Source organism: Poromitra crassiceps (genome assembly GCF_964638095.1).
Source record: "Poromitra crassiceps genome assembly, chromosome: 16".
In the NCBI taxonomy this organism is placed as follows: Eukaryota; Metazoa; Chordata; class Actinopteri; order Beryciformes; family Melamphaidae; genus Poromitra; species Poromitra crassiceps.
This window is the reverse complement of record NC_139645.1, coordinates 10,491,355-10,518,927: the sequence shown is the minus strand read 5'-3', so window position 1 is coordinate 10,518,927 and position 27,573 is coordinate 10,491,355. Positions and strand designations below refer to the sequence as shown.

The window sequence follows — 27,573 nt, the reverse complement described above, 5'->3', positions numbered from 1 at the left end:
CTTTCTGGGTCTGGGACACTTTCCCTCAGAGGGCTGGTTATGGGAGGGAACCGTTCACTTGGCCAGTCATATGCCAGTGATGGATTCAGTCCTCTCCAATCAGTAACGACTGTGCGATCAGACAACACAGGAGGCGCAGCCCATTTTTCAAACCGCTCTCTCATCGGTGCTACGACGTGTCACTCATTCAATTTCAAACTGCCTTAAAAAAAACAGCAGTGGCTGTGAACTGGCACAGACTCATTTATGTAGTATGCGGAGCACAGCGATTCAACGTAATATTTGAGTCTGGGGAGAGACTAGCATATACCGTACCTGCAGATCAACAATATTTCAGCACACTGATTTTAAGGTCCTGTATTATTCCGTTTGGGAGTTCTATCTTGTAATAAACTACGGCTCAGTTTAAGAAAACCATTCTTCATTATATTTGACAAATAAATGTAGTTTATCGAAAGGCGTAATTTATTAAATGAATGCGAAGACCAAGTTGTCACAATACTGGACCCGGATTGGCCAACAGCAGCAGCTCCTCTCAGATTAGCGGAGGCCTTCCAGTTGAAATGCTGCAAACTGGCCTGATTGGACGGATTTGAGTCATTTAGTGAAGGGAGGTTGTGATGTGAGAGGTTACGCAACGATATTACATACAAAGTCAATGCAAACGCGTGTAGACGCCTGGTGTCGCTACTGCCGATTCATTTTGTATTGGATACGTCGCCAGGTAGCATGCTTTGCAAGGCGATGAGCGGCGGACGGCAGCGACGAGAGGGGCAAATTTGAAATCGAACCAATTGAAGACAGAAAGACAGCAAGACAGCCAATCAAGCTGCAGCACCAAGCGACCAGCCAGGCGACAGAAGGTGTCTACACGCGGAAAAAATCTGATCAGTGTGCAAGGGGCGAAATGTCACAGTGAATAATTCGCACCAGTGAAGCTTTTTTTTTCGTCTCGTTTTTTAACGTACATGAGTATAATTACTCATCATTACTCATATTATTATTATTATTAGTATAATTACGTAGATGGTGCCTGCTGAAAGGACAGTGAGACTCAGAAATTTAACAATCAACAACAAACAAATACAAAACAAACACCTTAAATTAACCCAAATAAATACAGAACAAATTCAAAAGGTAGGCGCAATGGTGAATAGACTGGATAGGACAAAAGTAAAACTAAACATAGGGATTCCCATACAGTCAGGGGCAAAAATCTGAGTTGTGAACATGAGGCTAATGACATAATATATTTTTGCATATCTTTCCATGCATACTGTTCTAAAGATCCCCATTTTCCACTTCCTCTCCTCACCTAGCTCACTTCCTTTACCGCACTTCTTTCCTCAGCTTTACTCCTCACTAATTGGTTCATGTGTTCACACTTTTTGCCTCCCTCGTTAGTCACTTTCCTAATTAAGTTCACCTGGGTTCCCTATCACTCCTTATTTGAAGTCTCACTCCCTCAATCACACACCTTTGCCAGCAGCGCTGGTAAGAAGTCTCGCTCTCGGCTATTGTGTCCTTTCTCTCTTAGTTTATATATCATATGTCCAGTTTGGTTTAAATGACTTATTTATCCTTATTTCTTTAAGATGGACTAATTTGATTTACTGTGTTTTAATCCTGTTTGTTTCCTTCCAGACCTAAAGCAGTGTGTTATGTCCATGCTCCATCATAAAAGCAACTGACATCTCTGAAGACTGAAGACGCTGCATTGTCCACGATGACGAGGAGAAGTTTTTGTTTCTTTCTCATGAAGTTGTGCTCAACCCTTCACAGCTGTAGTCCAAGAGGAGTTGTGCAGAAGGGTTAAGCACAACTTTATCCTTGCCAACTTCTCTTGGACTGCAGCTGTGAAGGGTGTCTATGGCCGTATTTTAAAAATAGACTATTTTTTTATATAAAAAAAAAAAAAAAAAAAAAAAAAAAAAAGCAACTGACTACTGTTAAATAAACTTTTTGTTAATTGAGAAAGTTTCCTGGATTTCTTCCTGCATCCTAATCAGATGCCCCACGCTGATAGTCGAACTTTCCTGAACCGAGTGATCAGGAGAACTCGGGCGAACTTTCAAGTTGAAGGAGCCCAAAGTGTCAAGAACCAATTAGTGAAAAGTTTAGCGGGTAACTGGATGGGATGCTTATTCTTAGGCCATTTACACCTGGCATTAACATGCGTTTTCTGCCATCAGATTGCAATCAGATTGTGTTACCACTTGAAAGTACAGGTGTAAACACCCCCAAAACGCATTGAAGAAGGATTGCAATCTGATCGGCCAAACCACCTCCGGAGTAGCCTGGGTAAACCCATCCCCCACGTGACCTGCTCTCAGACCTGGGCCCCGTTCCAATACCCATACTTCCATACTATTTAGTAGGCAAAAAAAGATTTAGTATGTCCCAATACATAGTATGTCAGATGCAGTATGCCAAGAGTACCAGGATGTTGTACTACATCAGCTCCTATTTCGGAGTATGCATCGATGCATGCTTCACCAGCCAATCTTCCCCACAATCCTTTGCGCAGCAGGAAGTTATGTCTTCTTCTTCTTCTAATGTTTTATGGCGGTTGGCAAACAACTTTTTGTGCATTACCGCCACCTACTGGAGTTACGTCGCACTGACTGAGCTGCGTGTTCATGAATGAGATAATTAACATTAAGAAAGCCTTGAAATATGTTAAAACCAAACAAGCATGGTGTGTACCAAAACATGCATATCTTGATTCCTGTTTAGAACTCTGACTTAATGTTTTTGCTTTATTTATTTTATTTTGTTTATTTGATTGTCTGTTCCAATTTTGTAAATGTTTAGTCTGAATTTTTTGTATAATGTACTGTTTGTTACTGCCAGACTTTGTTTATTGAATAAAAAAAAAAAAAAAATCAAATGTGGCGCTGCGGACGTCGGCGGAAGTGAGCAAGAGGTCGGAGTTCAGGAAGCTCACGTGACGACAGATGTAGTGTGTCCCAATAGTATGCATTTTGCGTGCATGCTGCACACTACAATCCATACTTTGTGAGGGCAGCGGCAGTACATACTACAAGAAAGAAGTACAAGTATGGGTATTGGAACGGGGCCCTGTTCTCAGTCACTAGTGACTGGGAACTGAGAGAGCAGGTCACGTGGGGGCTGGGTTTACCTAGGCTACCTCCGGAGGTGGTCAGGGATGCATTGTGTACACATTGAACAGAAGTGTAAATGCAATGTGTCCTCTCAATCTGGATACAGCAACTTTATGCGGATTGAGAGGACACCCATTTTGGGTGATCAGATTGCCATCAGATTGCAATCTGATCACCCAAAACGCATGCTAACGCCAGGTGTAAATGAAATCAGGCTAATGTGGTCAAGCACAATCGGATTGCAATCTGATGGCAGAAAACACATGTTAATACCAGGTGTAAATGGCCTGTTTTAGATCAGCTCTAGCTGTATTGTCACTTTTTGTCAACAAAGGCCACATACCAGCTTGTTCAGGAAAACTAGTTGTATCAGGCTTCATTCAGCTACCTGCTGCTGCCCAAGCATGCGTGTTTTAACAATGGGGTAGAGTGAAGTCAGCCCGCCCGCCAAGGGCTCCTCTACGCCGGCCCGTTGCGGGTCTGGCAAACATATTTTAGTCGAGGTATCTGCACGTATTGGTTATCAATATAACCCATGCATGAGTCTGTTAAGGATTGCGTGTTCTAGGACAAGAGTGAAAAATATTTCCTATCCACCTTATTTCTAGCTGCCATGATGCCTGATGGGTGCTTCTTCCGCTTCCGGTGTAATAGACTGTTTTAACTTGACAAAAAAACGTCTGAGGATTTTACAGCCGAGCCATTCTGCTCTACAGCCGTGAAGTTCGGGTGCTGGGATAACGTAATGCATTGTGGGTAGTCTGCTACTGTGGCTAATGCTAGCAGCTAGCGTAATAGTTACTTTACATGGCAGTAAAACGCCACTGAATGACCAAATTGATTTAACTTTTAACCATTTCGAGTAACACTGTTTCCATACGGACCCCCAGGGTTGGTTAGCTGTTTATAACGTGACTATATAACTTTTATAACGTACTCCAGTTTCCGGTTTATAATTCGGGTCTGCAGCCGAGTATAACAAAGGAAATGGCAAGCTGCAACAATAAAGTCACGTTAAACCGGACCTTGTACCCACAATTATTTTTTACAGTGGGGCATTCAAAAATAAGGTGGATCACTATGATTTATATGGCTTGGTCAATACTCAAAAGTAGGAAATGACTGCATGTGTCATGCAAGGCTTAACGTTAGGAATGCACTTATGGATGTAAATTGGGGTTAACACATTGAGTGCCACAGCGCTTCAGTAAAATTGTCTGGAGCCTGTGCCAGATTCACTTCCATTCAGTTGAAAACAGCTATAGAATTTTTTCTATTATGGCTATATTAACAGGGCTGGACTTTAATGAAACATTGAACACTCCTGCTTCTTCCAAAGAAGAAATTTTGTTTCTAGACAGTTCCATTATGAAATGACAGCCTCTCAAAAAAGTGCACTTTCAAGGGTTTTCTGTCGTTTTTTTTAACTTTCCAAGATATAGTCCCTTTTATGAATACCTTTTGCACTCTAATTTCGAGCACATTCACTGACTCTGGCTGGTGTTTTCTGATGTGGTGGCGTGTGGTGTGGTTTCTGTGCAGCCCACACCCCTCTCCCCCCCCCCCCCCCTCTCCCCTCTCCCCTCTCCCCTCTCCCCTCTCCACCTCTGAGCTGCGGGCTCCTCCCACACGCACAGAGTTTGTTTTTTCGACTCCGTTTTTGCCCCGGACAGATCCCAGCGCCCATCAAGGAAATGATGCGCGCTGGCAAACGCGACTGAACGAAAAGGCTTGGCCGTTCGGCTTCGGATGCTGGCTTTCTAGGAAATCGTGTGTAGATAGATAGAAGCATAAGAGCTCAGTTGTGAGCGCGGATGCAGCCGAGCCCACTCTCCGCTGTAGACAGAGCAATATATACGGCTCTGGCAGAAAGCATGCATCGGTTTCCACGCTTTCTCCGCTGTCTCCTGTACAAAGTAAAGGATCTGAGGTGGGTGGAGCAGCTCCTGTGACGATGTTTAAGGTGGCGCCGTGTGATCCCTTGAAGGGATTCATGCTCACTGGCTAGGTACGACCTTAAACAGCAGAATTATGGAATAATATGAATTATGATTTTAGGACGTCCACAGACGTCCTTGGCACTCCTCGTTACTTTTTTTTAGGACGTCCACAGACGTCCTTGGCACTCAATGTGTTAAAATGCCTCAAAACATCAGATTATTTCAAAATGTGTTTTATCATTTTAGGGTTATGGAGATGAAACCAGTGAGACTGCGGCATCGTACACACATGCTTTAAAATGTCTCGAGAGCCTTTTTAGATCCTTGAAACGATCAAAATCACACTTGCACTAACGAGGACCGACCAAGGACTTGATTTTGTAAATAACTTGCTGTTTACCAAGAACAGTTCCGTTTGCCTCTCTTGTAGGTTTGTGTCCATTGTGTGAAGACAAGTCCAAAACTTTGTCTGAGAATTAATTTACCATGCAACTTTCACTTAACTACAAAATTAACTCCTACATTAACTACATTAACTCCTACATTTTCGGAATATGTATCGAAGACTCGTAACGCAACTCTTAGTTCAGGCCTGCATGTTTGAAAATGTCTATAGCATCGTCATGAATTTGAGGAAATCGGATCAGTCCACCACCAGGTCTAGACTCCATAGGGGACATATTCTAGTCTACTCTCAGCTTCACTACCACCTTGTCATGGAGTCTAATATGTAATAAATGTTTCACTTAATGAGTCTCTCCTGATTGAAATAGCCTTGTACTGATGCAACAGAATACTATGAATAGCTGCACAAACTTCAGTTACCCTGTAAATGGTTTCAGTCCCTTTAAAGTTGTAAAATCCACTTACAACTAAATGAACAAGTGTGTACGAAGCCTCAGACAGTGGCTGTAGGTCGATGCTTCTAATCTGAAAAGCTCCATAAAGATGGAGGAGTTTGAAGAGAACCGCGGCAGTAGCTCCAATTCACATGAGTAAAGCATTGGATCAGCCAGTACAGTCTCACCAGGTGAGTCCAGGCTGCTAGAAGTAACGGGGCTTTGTCTGGCCGACAGTTCACCTAGTGGAGGAATAAGGTAACGGCACTCCAGTGTGTGGTCTGTTGCGTGTGTGGAGGGAGAGAAGGCAGCCAGCAGTAACGGGAAAGGAAAGATTATTTTAAGTCGGTGGGATTACAAGGTGTGCAGAATGAACCAGACTCCTTTAGTTGAGTTTCCGTTTCCTGGAGCGGAATCGTCTCCTCCTCTGCTTGTAGAGGTGTCGGAAATTGATGAAGAGACCTGGGGGGAAGAGGAGGAGTCTGTCAATGTATAGTTAAACTCATTGTCATGTTGTCTCTGCAACCAAACCAATCAAAGTCCTATTCACACGGGACTGGTATTTTGTTGGGACCTGATGTAGTTCATGCTTTTCTCCCTAACCTCTGCATTCGCACAGGATCATGAAATTCACTTATTTTGTGCCAAGCATGCATTCAAAACTTTGCTTTATAGAGTCCACTAGTGCCTACATTTCATTTGAAAATCATGCATCTATACACTGGGGACAACTGTTGCAAAAAAACTAATTTTAAAGGAGTGGAAGTCCCCTTCTTCACCCTCTTATCAACTGTGGTTGATGGATATGATCTCTGTTATACGGATGGAGAGACTCAGGTCCCTGAGAACCAACTCACTTGGAAAATTTCTAGTTATCTGGGAGCCGTTTCTAGCCTACCTCGATGAGCTTAGGGCCGATGGGTGACTCAACCAGTCGATTCCTCATGTACCCCTTTTGCGAGATCCCATGTACATCTCTTACAAGTGCATAAGCACCTTATGTAGCACTGTGTTGCAATATTTAATGTTGGTGATTTTTGTATATTATGTTCTTTTTTCGCTTTTCCTGTGTCTGAACCTGTTTGTTTTGTTTTGTGTTCTGTTCTATAAAAATTTTGAAAAAAAAATATATATATAAAAAAAACATCATGCATCTATGAGAAGAAAATGTTTGTACAACTGTTGTACAAAAAGTTGTATTAAACAATATACTATTTTTATTAGTCACCTGGTTTGCTCAGAAATCGTCAGAAAACATGATTATAAGTACATAATAGGGGACTATAGGATACTACTATACATTTTATAGAGGGTTTTCCGCTAGGTCCGGTGTCCGTAAATAATTTATTTTATGGGACCAATTTGTTGGTCACGTTTCAATAACAGATTGCATTGCCTCCCGAGGCCGTACAGACTCCGTGCTCACTGGTCGGTGTGTTCCCGAGCCGGGAAGTGGATGCCCATCATGTTAAAAAAAAATATTATCTTTAACTTACATCATGCACCTTTTGGATCATAAATTCCTATTTATCACTGAGGACCTTCTAAGTAGTGTGTATATTGTATTAGACTGCACTTTTAGATTTTTTTTGCCCACAATAATTTTTTTACCTGATTGGTACTTGACATTTCATCATAAGTGTCCTTCCTTTTAAGTATTGTGTCAACACCAAGGAATGAGAGCAAAAGGAAGAGACAGAGAAGGTGGGTAATAACCTATTCACAAAGGACTAGTATCATCTGGGGACTTCTTATAGTTGAGGAGTTTCCATCATTAGCTGCTTGTCACTGAATTTGCGCCCAAATTGCTGTCGAAGCTCTGCTGCAAGGTTTCCACTACAGCCTCCATAGTTCATGACTAGAGTCGGAAATAATGCGCAAAAACCAAACAAAAACAAAATGCAGGCGAAAAAACGATTACACCCCCTTAAATTACCGAGATACTGATTCACACGGGCAGAATGTTAGCAGACGACCCCCGTCTTCACCGAAATACGGGTAAGGTAATTTGCGATGTAATTGTTACTACTGGAATAATAACCCAGACGGTCTCCGTAATTATCACAAATCGCTCGATGTCCCGATGTGAAACTGGTCTGGTGCGAACAGGGCTTCAGAGTGGGTGATGGTGTGTGAGCAGACGCCTCACCCAGGAACATGAGCACCAGGTAGAGCTTCAGGGTGTAGGAGAAGCTGAGCGAGCGGCCCAAGGCTTCGGGGAGCGGGACGCTGTACAGACGGGTCTGGTCAAAGATGGGCAGGGACTGGATCACAGCAACCGCTGGGAAACACACACAGGACGACACGACACACAGTTAGCAGGGACTGGGTCACAACCACCGCTGGAAACACACAGGACCAACATAACATAACCCAATTCAACCTCTTAATAAACAGTAATAAACAATATAGATAAATATAAATATTTTATCTAAAGCAATCCCTTATAGTGTAGCAAAGTGTAGCCTTTCAGCTTGGAGCGCCACCTGCAGATTGCTGCCACTGTATGCGTTTGACGTCCCGGGAACAGAAGCCAACTCCTGAGCTAGAGTTTGTACCAGGAGGAGAACACCAACCTTCAGCTAGCACCCCCAGAGGGTACAGAGGGATCCACACGGTGTATCTCATCCAGGTTAACAGCTTCCACTCTGTGTCAATGCAGGCCAGCATGTAGAACGGATACCTATTGTATAGAGAAGGACAGTCTCATCATATACCATACATACGTACTATCAGCCTGTAGCTCTGTTGAGTCAGCCAGCCAGCCAACTAGAGATGGCGATTTCCCAAACTGAATAAATACCACACATATAAACACAAAATTGCCTTGCTAGCTCAATCAATATCTGCTGATTTATTTTTATTTTTTAACCATGGACAGATTTAGCTATTCTACGGCCGCGAAATTCACATGTATTTTTAAGCTACCGTAAATTCCGGACTATAAGACGCACCGGTCTATAAGCCGCGGGACCAAAATTGACTATTTTTTTCTTCTATAAGCCGCACCGGTCTATAAGCCGCGGGTGTTTTGATGTTTAATTACCATATGAAAGGGTTCGTGCACAGAGAGGAATGTCGGGAAAGCGATGGCTGTTTGGGGAAGCTCCCATTTATTAACATTTCAACAAAACAAAACAAAAGTCAGGTCACTAATCCCCAGACAAAATCACACAACAATAGGCTATATGTGCAGCAAACCTGTAACCAGAGAAGTCAAGTCACTAATCCTCGTCTTCCTCTTCTTCCTGCGTACTGAAACCACCAAAGTCCTCATCTTCAGTGTCGGAAACGAACAGGTTCAGGGTGGCTTCGTCAACCACTCTCCTCTCTCCTTCATTGTCACTCAAAACCAACGAACTCCTCTTCATCACTGTCGGCATCGAACAGCCTCTGAAGCCTCTGACGGCCCTCAGCGCCAGCTGTGGCGGCGTCATCCTCTTCATCCCGCAGCAGTCCAGCGTTTTGGAACCCGTTGGTGATTGTGGATGTTTTCACACTCCTATAATATTCCGTGCTGAGACAGTTCCTCCTGCTGCACCGTCCAACGCCTCACCATTGACTCATCGATGCCCAGGTTACGCGCGGCTGCTCTGTTTCCCTCTTTTAATGCGAGATTGACTGCTTTCAACTTGAAAGCTGCGTCGTGTGAATTTCTGCGTACCTTCCCCATGGTAAGTGAGAGTGTTGCTTCTACTGCTCGTTCTCATGCTGTCGAGAACGAGCAAAGCTTTTTTTTGGTGAAAGAATCCTCCAGGGCGCTTCTTGTTAACAGTCCGAGTGAGTGGCAGGTCGAACGTCAAAGGCACTTCATCCATATTTATGATCTGCTCCGGTTCGATGGAATATTCCTTGATCTTCCTTTGTGTGAATTCGCCGAAGTTTGTGATTTTCTCCTGGTAGTCGGGGGAGGGAGTTGATGGCCGAGTGGCCGTTTGCTTACCGTAATTACCATATGTAAGTGGTCACGCACAGAGGGGATTGTCGGGAAAGAGATGGCTGTTTGAGGAAGCTCCCATTTACCGTATTACCGTAACATTTCAACAAAACAACATAACACAACACCACCGTTGTTTATTTTTACAGTGCACACAGTGTCCGCGGTGTGGTGAAAAGAGGGCAAGAGAGGAAATTAAAACAGAAGTGGATTTATAGTTAGAAAGAGTGCTAAAAAAGAGAGATTTTATTTGTATTTTTTTTTTTTTTTTCTGAAAAAATCCATAGATAAGACGCACCGTTATATAAGCCGCAGGGGCCAAAAAACGGGAAAAAAGCCGCGGCTTATAGTCCGGAATTTACGGTAGTAGCATTGTGTTTATGTGGCTTGGTTGCAAAACTTTCACTATTTGTGAATTATTTTATTTCATATTGTTGTGCAAATGACCATGGTATAAGCGGGCTAATCGAGTAAGTATGCCTTAGTTTTAATGCATTTTGTGGACACAAACCAGCCTCCGCTTCGCGTTGGGTGGTTCTTCGCCTCCACGTCGTGCATTAAAACCGTTTAACGCACACTTACTCGGTGATTATCCCTTACATAAGATATTCTATACCATGGAAAGTATTGTGATATTCAATATTATTGAACAGCGATCAAATCTATATTTGATATTATTGAATATCTGCCCAAGCCTGCTGATAATACAGTAGGCGTTGCAGGTTGTGACACCACCATCCACCCAGAGGGCCGGGGAGAGTGAGCAGATCTAACCTGAAGATCTCGATGGTGCTCCACAGGTAGAACACGAAGAAGACGACGGGTTTGTTCTGCATATCCTCCAGGCTGCCGAAGATGACAAACAGAATGACGTTCCTTCCTGACACCTGCAACATAAAGAGGTCACATGTTAACACTGTGCTGAAGATAACCACCATCATCATGATCAACGCTTTCTTGTCTGGACACTATTGGTTAGAGCCAAAAAGGGGCTGAATTGATCACACACTTTATCATAAAGCAAAAAACTGGACACAAAAATAGAACGCATTGAGTGAAATTAAGATATATTTTGTTTTGTTGTGGGGGTGGTGGCGATTGGGCAATTTTTGGTAATTGACTTCTGCGGTTCTGTACTTTCGTAAAACTACAAATGTCATCAACTCAGATCTTGTATCTATTTAGAATGATCATTATTAGGGGTGCACCGATCACGTTTTTTGCCACCGATCGCCGATCGCCTATGGGAAATATCTGCCCAACCGATCATCGAACGATCACCGATTACCGATCACCGATCACCGATATATAAACTCCTCAAAGAAAGTTTGGAAACGTTATTTTAGGTTGATTATTTCTCCCCTTTAATAATACCAATTGGCATTGTATTTTATATTGTTGGAAAGCCTGATTAGTGATAGGGCTTTTTTTATTATAAAAAAAAAATATATATATATATATATATATATATATATGAAAAAATGGCCGATCGCCGATCGCATACTTGAGGTCAATATCGGCCGATACAGATTGCTTGCCGATCGATTGGTGCACCCCTAATCATTATTAGTACTGTATCACCAGTAGCACTAATAGCAGTAGAGTAGTAGAGTCAAGTTCTGACTGCTCAACATCCTCTTAGAAAGACAGAGCTGTGGGCGTCCAGGTAGTACAGGGGTAGTTTCCCTGCCTACCAACATGAGGGTTGCAGGTTCGAGCCCCTGTGTTACCTCTAGCGTGGTCGGGCATCCAGACAGGCACAATTCGCTGCGACTCCAGGTGGCAAACTGGATTAAGGGTATGTGCTTCACCTTGTTACCCAATTCTCCATATCATTGAGTACATATATTTAGCAATATATGCCAAAACCGTATTCCATACTTCATTTTCTCATATTTTTATATCAAAGTCCCAGTTACTTTACCTTTTATTTAAGGAAAACCATGTATTTTTAGTGTTTCAATCCTCATATTGTACCAGTAGGTGCACATAATACAAATTCCAACCAATAATGCAATCAATGTTTTGGTTTGTACTATTATTACCTACCAGAGAGGTAATGAAACATACATTGTGACATAATGATAAATTAAACTGTCTGTTCTAAATTCATTAACAAGTGCTTAATCACTTAACTAGAGAGGTGGTGAGTAGCTATCAATTAGCCATCATGTTAAATTAACTACATGCATACAGTAATTAAAAATGACTAGTGAATCGTAATGTAACGTTTTACCATTAAGATTGCAGTATTTACCTGTATCATAGCTGGAAAAAATCCTGTCTTAACCAGGCCCAACAAGGGGTTAATGACCTCGACTACCGCCATCATCTGGCAGAAATACATCATATCAGCCATGGTGTGGAAAGTGTCATAGAACGAATCTGAGGAGAGGGAGAAAGGGGGAGAAAAATGGAGAGAGGGGGAGAGGGGGAGAGAGAGAGAGAGAGAGAGAGAGAGAGAGAGAGAGAGAGAGAGAGAGAGATTTTTTTGTTAAACTGTTGTGACTACAGTATTTGACAGTCATCATGGAGTGCTAACCCAGCATGCACACTAGTTGGGTTTCCACCCACCTGCTTTTATGCAAATTTTCAATTTGCATAGAAACCTGAGTGGAAAGGCTGCAAAATTTGGGAAAAAAACAACAGCAAAAACTTTTTCACGCTTGGAGAAGGTGGAAAAGTCGGGTGTATCGATAAACGGAAAATGCGATAAGTACAGTGGAAACAGATTAAGCAAATATTCCGTTATCTCTCCATCCAGTTTCACATTGCCTTGATCACTACAAAACACGACATGTCGCTGTAGCCTACACTAGTAAATAAGCAGCAGAATTTCGACACTGTGGTGTTTAAACAGAAGAAGAATGGGATAATTAGCTTTAAGGCGACTCACTTGTAGAATTGAATGAAATTCTATCCACTTACTAACTGCTCCGTGGATTAGTAACATTATGCTTAACCAAGTTGAAGAGCGGCACCTGGTAATCCAGAAATTGCATTTTATTGTACCTTTGTAGATCATCAAGAAACTTAGATTTGTTTAATAGAGCTTGGTCGCTGCCTGCCTCCAAGACGACACACGTGTCGGGTCTAGCAGCAGATCAGCGGGCAGACAGCCTCAAGCATGAGGTGATTGGCAGTAATAATTCATAATTAATCATTAATTCGCATAATAGCAGTGGATGGAAACGCATTATTTTGCATTTTCTTTTGCCGATTTTCAGAAAATTCGGTTCAAATGTGCGATACATTTGGATGAAAACCCGACTAGAGAGATGAACGAACAGACAGATCTAATTAAATGGCAGGTTGTGGGAGGGAAGCACTATCCATAATCATTTGCAAAACAAATCCATGTTGTTTAGTCCTCGTCCTTTTATTCAAATGTGCTTCTGAATCTATGAATAGCTCATCAGAAGCAAACACTCAGTCTTTCCTCTCTGTTTTACTGTTGCTCTCATTTCACTGCATGGTGCTGCTCATCAGAAACAGTCTAAAAACTGCTTAAAAAGGAAAGGAAATATTCAGTTAGTTTTTGTGGCATTTAAACGACTTCAGCTGAAACTCCCCTGAGGTTTGTAGTATGACCATCAAACACACAGTGAGTTAGAACCTGTATTTCCATGACAGCCCTCTAACAAACTACTTAAGTTAAAACTACACAAAATATTTGATTGGTACTCTAAAGCCCAATTTATGCTTTGTCTGCCGACACTTTTGAAACGCTCGCCGACAGAAATGAGGACTTGAGTCGACACTTACAAGTGTCGACGAGCAGTGTCTGCTACCTAGTGAAATGTCTAGTGTCGCTGACTACGTCACGATGTGTCGCGCAAGTCTGATTGGCTATAAAGACGGCACGCGCTTGACTTCCTTGTTTTAATTTTCGCTCGATTGAAATGAATGAACGTGTCCCCGCTATTTTTATCAGCCTGTCCTTGATGTATGACTTCGTGAAAATCACAAAGAACACCGTGACCAATTTGCCAGAGAGAGAGGAGGTGAGTTGTGTGGTTGTGTGTCGTTTATATGCGGCTGCAGCCAAGTACGTTACATCTTGCCTCCGAGGTGGTTTCACTGTGCATTCCATTCCCTCTCTTGCCTTGGCTGTCTAGCGTTCGAGTGTCACGTGACCGTTGAACCGAGGCGAACATTCAAAGCGCGACTTACCCCCCCAGATTTCCTACAAAACGGCACTCCACTCGATCCGAAAACCCCGCAGGCAAGATGGCCGCCCACACTCCCCTCCTTAACTGGCAGAATTCCTCCCCCATAAACTAACATTATGTGGCCAATAAGTATGTAACATACAAAATAAAACAACCCGTAATATCTTAATTTTATGTAGAATGCAGAGGACATGTAACTGTGTAGTTAAACTTGCATTCCAGGAATATTGTGCTCTAAAGATAACGTTAGTGGCTCGAGACTGTTTCGTCCTGAAACCCACACGCTTTGAGGTGGTGGTTTTAGCGTAACCTATGTGGGATTCGAGACGTAACCTATGTGGGTTTTAGCATAACCTATGTGGGATTCGAGGCGTAACCTATGTGGGTTTTGGCGTAACCTATGTGGGATTCGAAATAACGCATCCGAGATAGAAAACGTTATGAATATAGCCACGTTATAAACAACAAACTAACGCTGGTGATCCGTATGGAAACAGTGTTACTCGAAATGGTTAAAAGTTATATCAATTTGGTCATTCAGTGGCATTTTACTGCCATGTAACATAACTTACTAGCGGCTAATATTAGCCACAGTGCAGGCATTACCCAGGGATGCATTGGTCTTAAAGGGCTCACGCCGCGTGAACTACAGTAATAATCAATGGGGGAAAAAAACAATTTTTCACATGAGTGGGGCGCGTGCTAAACCCACCGTGACGTCACGATGTACCAAATATCCCATTCATTTGAGGGCACAAAAAAAGCAGTGTTCAACCCATAGAGGGAACTTATGCTGCTGAAAATGATACAAATGGTACAATGGTAACAGTTTGGTCTCAAATGTGGAAATTTTGACCAGAATTCTTCACACACAACCCCCAAAGTCATATATATTGGTTAAAAGCTGAAAAAAAGTGTTTTGACACTAGTATAAAGTATAAATTAAGCTTAAGGCCTACTAAATAACCCTTCAGCCGGAGGCGGAACTCGCCATCTTCGGCTGCTCGGAATCCTCTCTGCTCCTCCCTGCGGCTGTACAACAGACTCAGGGGACAACTGTCGCCAAGAGACTCATTCTGAAGGCGTGGAAGTCCCCCTCTCCACCTTCTTTTCAGCTGTGGTTGACGGACATGGTCTCAGTTATACGGACAGAGAGACTCGGGTTCCTGGGGACAAACTCACTTAAAATATTCTCAACTATCTGGGACCCGTTTCTGGCGTACCTTGACGAGGTTAGGGGGCAACGGGTGACTCGCCCAACTGATTTCATTTGCGTGGGAACATCTCTTACAAGCACATACTGTAAGCACCTCACGCGGCTGGTAGCACCACGCTGCAATATTGGAATGGAGTTTATTCATTTTTTTGGTGTTCTACAAAACCTCATCAATTGTAAGTAAGCTGTTGCCAATTCACCTTAATGACTTGATGACTGATTTTCACACGGATGTTTCACACAGAGATTTTCTCACACAAACCTTGACCTAGGATGAAAAGTCGAACGGTCATGTTGACGAAGATCCAGGAGAATCCCAGGAACTGAACCAGGTTGTACATAAACAAGTAGCCTTTCTTCAGACCCAGGTAGGCTGAGAAACACAACACAAGAGGAAAACAAAGACAACATCAACTGATGCTAATGAGACTCCTACACAATAGTCAATAATAATAATAATAATAATAATAATAATAATAATAATAATAACATGAATGATAGTTCCAGTGGTAAAAACATGAATGATAGTTCCAGTGACAAATGCCCATGTGAGAGCTTCCGAGTGTTGTCCATTTGCAGAGCGTGGTGCTGCTACTCACGGTCTTTACGAACTCTCGACTCCACGCTGATCTTGTTTATCCTCCCCTCTTCCTCCTGAAATAAAACACGCTCGCTGTGACCATCTCACTCTGCAAACACCACATTTAATATGATGTATAATATCATATAATTTTGTAACTTTTATACATGTTTCGCTGTAACAGGGCACCCGTGAAAATGAGAGCCTGCTCTCAAGGGCCTTACCCCTGTTTAAATAAAGGTCAAATAAAAAAAATATTCAATACTTTATTCATGTCACGTCACATCACACACACACACACACACACACACACATACACACACACACACAGCTAGCATGATCCTTCCATGCACTGCGTCCTGCCGGTGAACCTCCTCACTGTCAGGTGAAGAGAAGCTGCTGGCCTAGTCCTACACTAAAAGCTTTATACCAACTAGTAGACCATGCAGTGTATCAAGTGGAGGCTGCGTAGCCATAGACCCTTCTCACGGGGGCCATTTTGTGTCGAAAAGGCAGGGTAAACACAGATGCAAGCAAAACACTGAGGGTTTCCAACTTCCATGATTGGAATGTGGAAACCCTCATTAGTGTTTTGCAGGTGGGCTATCTCGTCGAAAGGGCCTTTCTGTGTGGAGTTTGCATGTTCTCCCCGTACCCCCCCAGGGGGTTCCTCCGTACATAACCCCCCACTAAAAACATGCAGAAGATCGTCATCCAACCAGCGACGACAACATCTGAAGTTGGTCCCCGGGCGCTGGAAACAAAAAGCGACTACTGCTCCTGGCCTGCCCCCTGGAGGAAAGGACAAGCCTGGATGGGTCAAATGCAGAGGACATATTTCACCGGCCGCCGCCAGCATGAGTGTGTGTTGTGGCCGCATGCATGTGTTGTAGTGTTCGTGTGACAATAAAAGACGGGCTTCCGTCTGAAATCGTGTTTTTTTTTTTTTTTTTATCGCTTGCCCCTGTGTTTATTCTGCCTTTTCGACACAAAATGGCGCCCGTGAAAAGGGTCTATTGCGCAGCATCGCAAGTTCGGTCATTAATCAATCGCACAGTAATGAGATGGAAACCACCCCATGTCGTTAAAGTAGATCAGTGGATGTCTTTATTTCATAGTACTCTTGTTTTAGAATCATCCATAGCAAAGGTAAATGGTGCAAAAAGGGAAACAATTGAAGCTCTTACAGATGCAATCGAATTAGTAAAAGGATATAGCCTACGTCGAGTGGTGTAAAGTGTATCATATTGTATAGCGTGCGTGCATGCATGTGTATATCTGCACTTTATATGTGATTGTATGTATGCTCTTTTATATGTTTTGGTGTGTACAGGAGATGGTGAATGGCGAAGGGGAATGAAAGCAGCCAACATGTTAATGTGAATGTTATGTCTATAATGTCATAATAAAAATTTGGTCATACATTTTTTTTTATCAATCGCACGGAAAATGTCTGCTCACTCAGAGACTTTGCATTCTTATCATGGAGATGTCCACTGAAAATGACCCCCAGGTCCGAGGTCCTCCGCCCCCACAGGTTCCCCACCTTAGCCTGAAGCTCCATCTCAGGTTCCCCACCTTAGCCTGAAGCTCCATCTCAGGTTCCCCACCTTAGCCTGAAGCTCCATCACAGGTTCCCCACCTTAGCCTGAAGCTCCATCTCAGGTTCCCCACCTTAGCCTGAAGCTCCATCACAGGTTCCCCACCTTAGCCTGAAGCTCCATCACAGGTTCCCCACCTTAGCCTGAAGCTCCATCTCAGGTTCCCCACCTTAGCCTGAAGCTCCATCTCAGGTTCCCCACCTTAGCCTGAAGCTCCATCTCAGGTTCCCCACCTTAGCCTGAAGCTCCATCTCAGGTTCCCCACCTTAGCCTGAAGCTCCATCTCAGGTTCCCCACCTTAGCCTGAAGCTCCATCTCAGGTTCCCCACCTTAGCCTGAAGCTCCATCTCTGCGTCGGACTCGTCCAGCCAGCGGTCGAAGTCCGGGGCCAGAAACAGAGGCTTCTTCACCTGCAGCGTCAGCCGCTCCCACCAGCGCCGCTCCTGCTTCGTGACTTTGATGTCCACCTGACGCTGGGTCGACTTATGCTTCACCTGTGGGCCGACAACACATACAGTCTTAGAAAAGTACATACTTAGGATACAGAGGCTAGTTTCATTCACGAGAAAGACCTCAGACGATGACATGCAGACCAGTAAGTACTAAGGCAGCTGTTTGGAAACGGTTTGTTTTGCTGTAAACCTCGTATTTCTGATTCAAAGATGAATGTGAGTCATGTGACTCAACTCAAGTACATTTTGTCAGCTTGTGACAACCAATAGCCTGCTTGTATGCTAAGACATATTGAGAGACTGCTACGGCTGCTAACCCGAACCGTCAATTTCACCTCTTCTTGAAGGAAAAATCCACTATAAAAAAAAAGCAGATAGTGGTGATGTACTGTCATGTACGTTGCATTTGAGGGGTCTTTTTTTTTGTGGTGGTGGAAAATAAATCCAATTAATAACTGTTCATCTTCATTCTTCTTCATTTTATTTACTTTGCCCTTAAACTATAAAGTGCACTAAATGTCATTAAATCATCAAGCATGAGCAACCAATTTCAATCTACCAATCAATAACAATAACAAATCAATCAAATCAATAGAAGAGAAATACCTCCGGTCTCACAGGATCCAGGAACTCCAAACTGAACTCGTATTCATTATCCCCTTTAGCTCCATGGCCCTGTGCTGAGGATCCACATCAGAATCATATCTATATTAGGCTTAACATTGTCCTTTAATGAAGAAATCATATTCATAATAAATACAAAGAATAATGTGACAATTCGTAAGAGTTTGTGGAATATCTCTGTAATGTTAGGCCCATTATGCTGCAACTCTACAGAGCCGCTTAATCCAGAACCTTACTTCCGGGAACTATTGCGAGGGTAAAAAAAATAAAAATGGTCCAATGAGTGAATGGAGATCATCATCTTTCAAATATTGGTTACAGACACCATACATTGATTAAAAAATAATTGGAGAAATGAACCATTCTGATTCATAGGCCGTTGGTTAGATTTTTTTTAAGTGTAAAACTCCAACAGGCTTCATGTTTGTACCGGCTGAAAAGACACTCTTGTGTGCAGATATCCTCTTCTTGACTACTACAAATTACACTGTAAATTTCAACACTAACCTTTGAACTGAAGGGTGTTTTCTTGCAGGATGATGTCTAGATTCTGAAAAATATGAAGGCAGCCATCACAGACAGCCGGCACACACTGACACACACACACACACACACACACACCTAACCAAACTGTGACAAGGAAGTTGTGTCCATTACAAATACGGCAACGCCCATGTCATGAACAAGCAGATGACAGGTGTCGTCCTTCTGCCAGTGTCACTTATCACTAGCCATTCATCTAAGAGACAAGACCCACAACTACCATGACTCTTCATGAATATTTCACCATACATTTCAAATGTCTCACTTAACATTATGTGCGATAAGGCTGGAGGAGTCCGAAACTGTAAATGTTGAGATGAGGAAGCGTCTATCTAAAATGCCGCTACAGTAGCACACCCACAGAAATATGAAGTTAAAGAAGGGACAGGATGAAACCCCTGAAGTTAGTTAATTACCCTCCTGATTCTTTGTGAAATAATTTACCCACATTTTGAGGCTGATATTAATAAATCAGTAGTGATTCACAGTAAATTGCATAAAACAATGCAAGTTATGAGTTGTGAATATTAGATTATTATCTCATATTATATTATGAGCATAGTCGTTTTTAATTAGGGGGAAAGGGCATACACTGGTGTTTTTCTGAAGATGTAACGGATTTTTTGTTTTTTATTGTTATTGTGTTGATCATAAATTATAAGTCATAGCCTATTTACCATTACATCACTAAATAGGCTAATTGCATTAATCAGACACAGAAACAGCACTATTGGGGAATAATTACAGCTACAGGCGGTATCAAATTATATTTACAGGTTGATGTTTGTGTAGTAGTCGCGTTAAACAGTGGAAGTCGCTGTAGCTGAGAGGGTAAACTAGCTAAAACGGATCCTGGTGTGTTTTTACCTTGGCATCGCTCAGTTCCACCCGGAGATAAATCTCCCCGTGCCGCTGAGCCCAGTACACATGTGGCGTGAGAATTTGCATTGTTCCACACTTTTGCTGGTGAGTTTACACGCTAAACCATGCGGGGAAAGAAAACACGCTAAAATTATGGACCAGAATCCTCATCCTCCTCTTTCAAACCAACACAACAGCAGTGACTGTGAAACTGGACACACACTTCCGGGACGCGATCATTTTTTTCCCCCAGGAGCATGACCCGCCCTTCTCTGCCTCTGATTGGCCTAGAAAGAGACGCAGGATAGCCAAGCGAATGTGATTGGATGAACAACGTTTGACGCTAAGCCAATCAGAGGCAGAGAAGGGCGGGTAAGCGCAGAGGACGGATTCAGAGATCCAGAGCAATCTAGTAGATTACCATTATCTACCATCTCAACGACCCTCATTTGATAAGATTTTCTCCCAGGGTCTCCCATCTGATAAGATTGTAATTTTTGTGTCGACCCTCCCACTCTCCTGGCCCTGTCTTGCAGGAGCCTGGTGTTGGGGTCATTAGGCTGATTGGGTGCACCTATAGTGTACTCATTGGGATTAAGTAGACCTTCAGACCATTCCTTAGTTATCTATAGTTTTTAGTTAATCAATTATTGATTTAACTTTTACTTTGGTGTATATCCCCTCATGGTTACGTCCTTGACCCGGGTTGTAAATGAGGGAAGCCAAACACCAAAGAACTCCCCTCATACAACCCGGCTCAAGGAAGTAACAAATGAGGTCATGTACCAAAGTTACAACAATAATGTATTAACTAAAAGTAAAGGAAGATTACTAGACTTAGACTTAGACTTAATTTATTTGTCCCGGAAGGGAAATTCATTTTCACTGTCCTGTACATTACAAAGAAAGAAACATTCTTACACCAGTCCAGTGTACACAGAGGACATAACAAAAACAGCAGCATCATGACATCAACAGAGACAACAACAGTATGGCAAGACAGACAACACATCAGCGGGGCCTGCTGTCAATGGGATGAGGTGTTGGTTGAGTGGGTGTGTGATGTCCTGTTCTATTGAGTGTGCGAAGCATGTGATGGACCGGTTATTTATCTCTGTGAGGTTGGGTGTACTAATTAAGACAAGTCAACACAAACTACATTATACAAACGAACAGAACAAAAAGGTGCTGCTGCAAGACAGGGCCAGCAGAGTGGGTCGTCACACTTTTAGATGCTATTACAGTAAGTGCATGAAACCCATGACCAAAATAGTTGTGTTACTAACGGGTTACTAACAATGGTTGGAATTTGCCTTTTTCACAGTAGCCATTTTGTGTCTAAAAGGCAGGAAGTAACACAGGTGCAACCAAAACATAATTAGTTTCCAACTCCCAGTCCATCATTAGTTAGGTGTTCCAGTGCTGGGGCCCTAATTATTGATTTGCTTGCACCTGTGTTTACCCTGCCTTTTAGACACAAAATGGTGGCTTGAAAAATGATTACCCTTTTTGCTGTGTGGACCCCCTGGAACCCCCTCAAGGACCCCTGGTGGTCCCCGGACCACGTTGAGAACCACTGTCATATAGGATTAAAGAAACCAGAAAATATTCACATTGTCCCAGGGAAGTAGGGTCACGTTGGAGGGATAAACCATGGCCATCTCTGATGTGCAGGAGTCAAACAAATGGAATTAATAGAAAACCAGCCCATTCTGCTGTATGACAGTATGTTTTGATTTTTAGTAACTGTTTTTCTTTCTTCTTTTTATCCAAAAGGTTTCTACCGCAGACACTGCTCCATCCAGCCACTAAAAGGCGCTGTTGATTTTGGCTCGGTTGTCGAAGAAGAAGCCGCACGAAGTACCCGGATGAGCAGTATATAAAGGGCAGCGGGCCCTTGCTCGTTCTTTTCCTGAATAGCTAAGCACGCGTCTGTTCCTGGCTCACCGCTGTTCGCTATTTCTTCCGAATAAGTCGGCCAGGAGTAATAATTATGGTGAGTAACGTAACGTGACACTCCAACAAAAGTTTGTATTTACTGTTTTATGCGTAGCTTCTCTGTTGTTGATTTGGGAGTTGGCTGCCAACATCACATGCTACAGCGCTGTTAGCTAACACCACCAATCTGATGCTACAAACGTGTTTCACGTGCTAGCTCTCACTGGCTAACGTTTAGACACTTGGTGGCTGTTTCGGCAATTAACGTTATTTTTGCAACTAACGCTAAACTATAGACTAACTAGAACTAGAGAGTTTCAATATAAAAACAAATGCGTGACTAGTGTTCTCGTATAGCGTTGCATGTGATGTGAATGCGCCCGGCACGTAATGCATCAAACAAGTTTAAATGTAAACAGGAATTTTCCATACAAGGAAGAATGACTGAAGAGTCTCGCGTTGAGGCTACTTCTTCATGTGAGTTAACAAAGCCCGGGTTCCACTTTATGCATTCGTGATAATATCACCCGCATATACCAGTCTTCTGTTTGGAAATTAAACTTCTGAAAGTAGATAACGGGAAATAATATGCTACTGCTGCTAACGTAATAATAACATGGATGTGTAGCTATACTGGTGGGGAAAACTGCCTTGGCTTGGATGTGTCTAGTTACTCTAGCATAACAGAACTAACAACATAGCTGACCACTTCTATCCAAACCCGACGCGTGATTTCTAACCCCACATAGGATAAGCAATAACCACGCCCTGTGGCGCCGGGATTGGCCAGGAGCAACACTGGAGGGCACGCAGCCCAGCGATTTCATGAACCAACTGAATAGCTCTTGAGAAGACAGCGATATTGAGAGCGGACATTGAAATGAATTATGGTCACCTACCTTCCTTAGCATAGTAATAATAATAATAAGCATAATAATTGTAATCTACACAATGTACACAATCTAAAAAAACATGCAATAATATAAACGCTGTTGTGTTCACGTTCATAGCTCATATAATATAATGTATCGTTAATTTCAAGCTCAATTCTTACCCAGAGAAAAGGTACAGCACTGAAAATGTAACAAGCAATAGTTTTTAAACATCTTTATTTTAAAAGATGAAAAACCCCAGGTGCTTTAGTCCCAAGCTTCAATGCTCCTGGCTAGTGCTCCTGGCCAATCCCGGCGCCACAGGGCGTGGTTATTGCTTATCCTATGTGGGGTTACAAATCACGCAAACCCAACCCCCTTTGTTTGCGGACCGAGTGACGTACTTCCTCCTTCTTTGCAGGCTATTCAAGAGGTTAATTGTCCGCTGTCGCAAGTCCCTTTTATTCACAGATATCTGACAGTCTGTGTAAAGTTTCATATTTAAATGTGCATGATAAAACGTCAAAATACCTTATGAAAGTGCCTTTGATAAGAGAAAGTAGCAGTGAGCCGCTTGGGCGACGGTACCACAGAAGAATAATATACCATGAAGAAGAAAGGCCCTGTAAAACTAGCCCAGGCTACTGCAAAACTACGCTAGCAGCATAGACGTTCAGATAGGACTGGTCAGCTTTGGGTATTTTAGCTCGCAGCTTTTTCACCAGCAATAACGTCACTTCCCAGACTTTGGTAAGGAAACGGCTATAGTGAATGATTAAAACGATGTCTCTAGAAAGATAAGAAGTTTGACTTGTGGTTTCAGCCATTAAACCGAGTGGAAACAGCACTTGATCATTTGTAGCAGGCGTTGAAACAGAATTTTGATACAATATTGTCAAAAAAGTGGTCAGGTTTGGAGTCTGTGACGCTAAATCTAATAACGTATAAATGTCAAAGGTGATTTGGAACCAAGACTAACTCAAGATCTTTTAAACGGGGACCCCAAGGTACTAGGTAACCAAGATTTGTACATTCTCAATGTTGGTTTACTGAAATGTAAACAAAATGAGGTGGTTGTGAGTGAAATAATAATGGATTGTGACTTAAATTCTGTGCTTTAATTGTCCTGTTGCTTCCAAAAATGCAGGCTTTCAAGGACACTGGCAAGGCACCTGTTGAGACTGAGGTGGCCATTCACCGCATCCGCATCACACTCACCAGCCGCAACGTCAAATCTCTGGAAAAGGGTCAGTCATGTTGGAATAGGAATTTTTGTTTTCTGGTAGCACTGACCTGAGCTATGATGATAGAAATATGATATTGATCAACTGTGATGACTTTATACGCTATTCTGAGCCAGGAATTCAAAGTACCATGTGACTGACTGCTGGTCACTGTCGTTCTGTTGACTTTTTTCTTTTGTCAAACCCTCAGTTTGCGCAGACTTGATCCGTGGTGCCAAGGAGAAGAACCTGAAGGTTAAGGGACCAGTCCGCATGCCAACCAAGGTACTGGAACATCAAATGTCTTGCTGTTGGAAGGACGGACATATACTGTGTGCAGGATACTGTTTTTTTGCGCAATATCCGATATGCCCCAACTCTTTTGGCCGATTGCCAATACAATATATGCCTAAAAACATTCAACTCTATATATGCACACATTTTTCCCCAGATAATTTCAGAGAACGTCAAGTCAATCCTGTAATGGCTTGACTGAACCTGTATCCTTAATCTTTATCGTGATGGCCCACGGGCAGATGCAGACATACAGTAAATACTATGCTTTTCAAAATGTACACATTCTGGGAAAAATAAGAAAACTACTTCAACTTACAGTATATGTAAAACATGCCATTTTTATTTAAACAAAACTAAGATTCAGTCAAGCATCGAGTTGATGCAGATATACATTTTTTCTGATTTCCCCCCTTTTCTACCCAGTTGTACTCGGTCAATTTCCCCTTGCTGCACCCCTTCTGCCAATCTGGGGAGAGCTGTAGACTAGCACCATGCTTTCTCAGACACATGACTTGACAATGGGGAGCTTCACCAGCAGGACATAACACATGGGACCATCACGCTATTCCCATCAGTTCCCTTCCGCCCCGAGCAGGCGCCCTGACTGGCCAGAGGAGGCATTAGTGCAGCAACCAGGACACATACCCTCAATCTGGCTTCCCACCTCAATCTGGCTTCCCACTCGCAGATACAACCAGTCGTGCCTGTATGGACGCCCGACCAAGCCAGAGGTAATACTGGGGCGTGAACCTGCGACCCTCGTGTTGGTAGGCAGGGAATCTACCGCTACACTACCCGGACGCAGTTATCGTGCCAATACCCTTGTGCATCTTGGAATACTACACTGGGGTCTATGGGAAGCCCTTACCCTGAATTGATTTTAAAATGACTGATCAAGCCAAAGTACGCATGAATATGTGTCATTTAAGAGAATTTTAGCAAAATGCTTGGACCATCTGTGAAAAAATTTACTACCAATAGCTTTCTTCACCAATGTGTTCTTATAGGTGTCTAGAATCACCTCTCAATTAGTGCAAACTCAAATCCTTGTGGAAAATCCTGGAGAGCCAATCAAAGTTAAGGTGCCCCGAGGGCTTGGGTGAAAAATATGATAAAAATTAAGTCTAAAATGAACTTGTGGGGTGTCTAACTAGGGGTTTTCAGGGGTGCTGAATCCATTCCAAACATTATTTTTGAGTAAAAATGTCTCCCTGACCATATGATATTGGTTATTGTTATGTAAAGCACAGTGTATAATCAACAGGATTTTCCACGAGGATTTGGGTTTGCACTAATTGAGAGGTGATTCTAGACACCTATAAGAACACATTGGTGAAGAAAGCTATTGGTAGTAAATTTTTCACAGATGGTCCAAGCATTTTGCTAAAATTCTCTAACTAATTGGCCAGTTCTGATGTCCTCTTAATCAGGCTTTTCACCCTGAAAAGAATACCAGTAATGGGCAGTAATATCCATTTTCTCTCAGATTGTGGTCAAACTAAAAGCTGGTCTCTCCCTCTCCCCAGACTCTGCGTATCACCACCAGAAAGACTCCCTGTGGTGAGGGCTCAAAGACCTGGGACCGCTTCCAGATGAGGATCCACAAGCGTCTGATCGATCTGCACAGCCCCTCTGAGATCGTCAAGCAGATCACATCTATCAGCATAGAGCCTGGCGTAGAGGTCGAGGTCACCATCGCAGATGCATAGAGATCACTGATGATGATGCAATAAAGAAAAGAAAAAAGTTTAACCTCGTTGTTTTTATGGTCCGATACAAGAATGGCAAACGTGCAATATTTTTAGTGTAAATGGCTTAAACAGGGTTCCCATGGTCATGGAAAACCTCAGTCATGGATTTTAAAAATCATTTTCCAGGACTGGAAAACTCATGGACTTGGTAGTCTTGCTGGCCAGCCTCCCTTCCTCTCACAGAAGGGAGGGGAGGCTGGCCAGCGAGACTATAGAATTAGTAAAGTGGTAAAAGTAATTGAATTTTCTAATGTGTTTAATAAATTGTTACAGTTGTCTTCATGGATAACCTTCCATGTAATGTGACATACTGCAAATACATTTTCTCTAGCAGTGCAGCTTGTATTTTATTGATATTTTTATGGAAACATTTTTTATTTCAATAGCTTCTAATGAAATGATGCAGTGACTCGAGCACTAAAATCCAATTAAGAGGTTAGTCATATTTTGTCCAGTGAAGTAATCATTTCTGGTATTCTTTCGCTGCCTCACAGATGGAAATTGACAGATTTTCTATGAAACTGGGAACCCTGCCCCTAAAAGGTGTTTATCGTGATGGAAACTTCTCATCTTTGTTGCTCAAAATGATTTGATTTTCTGCATCTCCTTTTGTTACCGTTTAAAAACTACCACTAGGGGGCGCCATACACCAGGGAGTGCTGGTGCAACAGCTAAACCAAATAACATCCACTTCAAACATGGGATGCTTCTTCTAAAGTGGTGGTTCTTGATGGTGCCACCAACAAATTGAATTGAATTGTTAAATTTTTAGCATTTAATTCATTTGATAAGTTAATGTAACCTGAGAAGATCTAATTCTATTTTGCTGTCATCATTGCTGAGGTCTATTTTTGAAATATCGGCTATCCTGCCAATATATCATTGTTTACAAGCTAAAGCCTATCAGCGTGCTCCTAATGCGAGCTCCATACCGGTAGGACAGACTTCACTTCATGTCAGCTGTCAGCCTGTCAATGCGGTTTGTTGCCACACAATAAACCAGCGGTTTGTCCCAAGCCAGTGTGATCCTTGACTCGCTCTCACACGGCAGCCAATCAGCGTTGACCAGCGAGCGACTGATGCCAGCGTATTTTCGCTCGAGTTGGGATATTTCATCTCGGGCGACGAGCGTATTTTCTCCCTGTCGCTCTGTCTCTGTCGCTCGGACGGCCAGCGATTTTTCGCCCAGGCGAATATACGCTCAATCGCTCGTTTGCATTGACTTTGTATGTAAACTCGATGCCAGCGAAAAACTTTAATAGGTCGGTGTGAACGCAGCTTTAGCCATCACAACTGTCTGATGATGTCACTGAGGCCCACCCACTTAGCCATCACAACTGTCTGATGATGTCACTGAGGCCCACCCACTTAGCCATCACAACTGTCTGATGATGTCACTGAAGCCCACCCACTTAGCCATCACAACTGTCTGATGATGTCACTGAGGCCCACCCACTTAGCCATCACAACTGTCTGATGATGTCACTGAGGCCCACCCACTTAGCCATCACAACTGTCTGATGATGTCACTGAGGCCGACCCACTTAGCCATCACAACTGTCTGATGATGTCACTGAGGCCCACCCACTTAGCCATCACAAC

At 42.8% G+C, this 27,573-nt stretch overlaps 2 protein-coding genes across 2 annotated transcripts; one reads left to right on the top strand and one right to left on the bottom strand.

Moving 5' to 3' along the window:
* Positions 1-5,264: 5,264 nt before the first annotated feature.
* On the bottom strand, positions 5,265-19,999 carry LOC310790876 (very-long-chain (3R)-3-hydroxyacyl-CoA dehydratase-like). The gene is made up of 11 exons (XM_083652582.1): positions 19,897-19,999; positions 18,994-19,036; positions 18,469-18,542; positions 17,740-17,904; positions 15,829-15,883; positions 15,492-15,602; positions 12,099-12,226; positions 10,616-10,728; positions 8,481-8,587; positions 8,054-8,185; positions 5,265-6,366 (listed from the first exon to the last, which is right to left on the bottom strand). Exons 1-11 carry the CDS (start codon positions 19,975-19,977, stop codon positions 6,290-6,292), a joined length of 1,086 nt encoding a protein of 361 aa, XP_083508708.1. The 5' UTR covers positions 19,978-19,999; the 3' UTR covers positions 5,265-6,289.
* Positions 20,000-21,779: 1,780 nt separating this feature from the next.
* Positions 21,780-25,972, top strand: LOC310791299 (small ribosomal subunit protein uS10). The gene is made up of 4 exons (XM_083652986.1): positions 21,780-21,886; positions 23,848-23,947; positions 24,135-24,208; positions 25,747-25,972. The coding sequence occupies exons 1-4, from the start codon at positions 21,884-21,886 to the stop codon at positions 25,927-25,929; spliced, it is 360 nt and encodes a 119-aa protein (XP_083509112.1). The 5' UTR covers positions 21,780-21,883; the 3' UTR covers positions 25,930-25,972.
* The last annotated feature ends 1,601 nt before the right edge of the window (positions 25,973-27,573 follow it).

Coding starts and splice junctions, on each gene's coding strand:
- LOC310791299 (XM_083652986.1), top strand. Junction 23,948..24,134: donor CGTCAAATCTCTGGAAAAGG/GTCAGTCATGTT, acceptor TCAAACCCTCAG/TTTGCGCAGACTTGATCCGT. Junction 24,209..25,746: donor CAGTCCGCATGCCAACCAAG/GTACTGGAACAT, acceptor CCCTCTCCCCAG/ACTCTGCGTATCACCACCAG.
- LOC310790876 (XM_083652582.1), bottom strand. CDS start 19,977: ATGCAAATTCTCACGCCACATGTGTACTGGGCTCAGCGGCACGGGGAG. Junction 18,543..18,993: donor AAACACCCTTCAGTTCAAAG/GTTAGTGTTGAA, acceptor GTGGATCCTCAG/CACAGGGCCATGGAGCTAAA. Junction 12,227..15,491: donor ACTTTTCATCCTAGGTCAAG/GTTTGTGTGAGA, acceptor CCCTCTCCTCAG/ATTCGTTCTATGACACTTTC.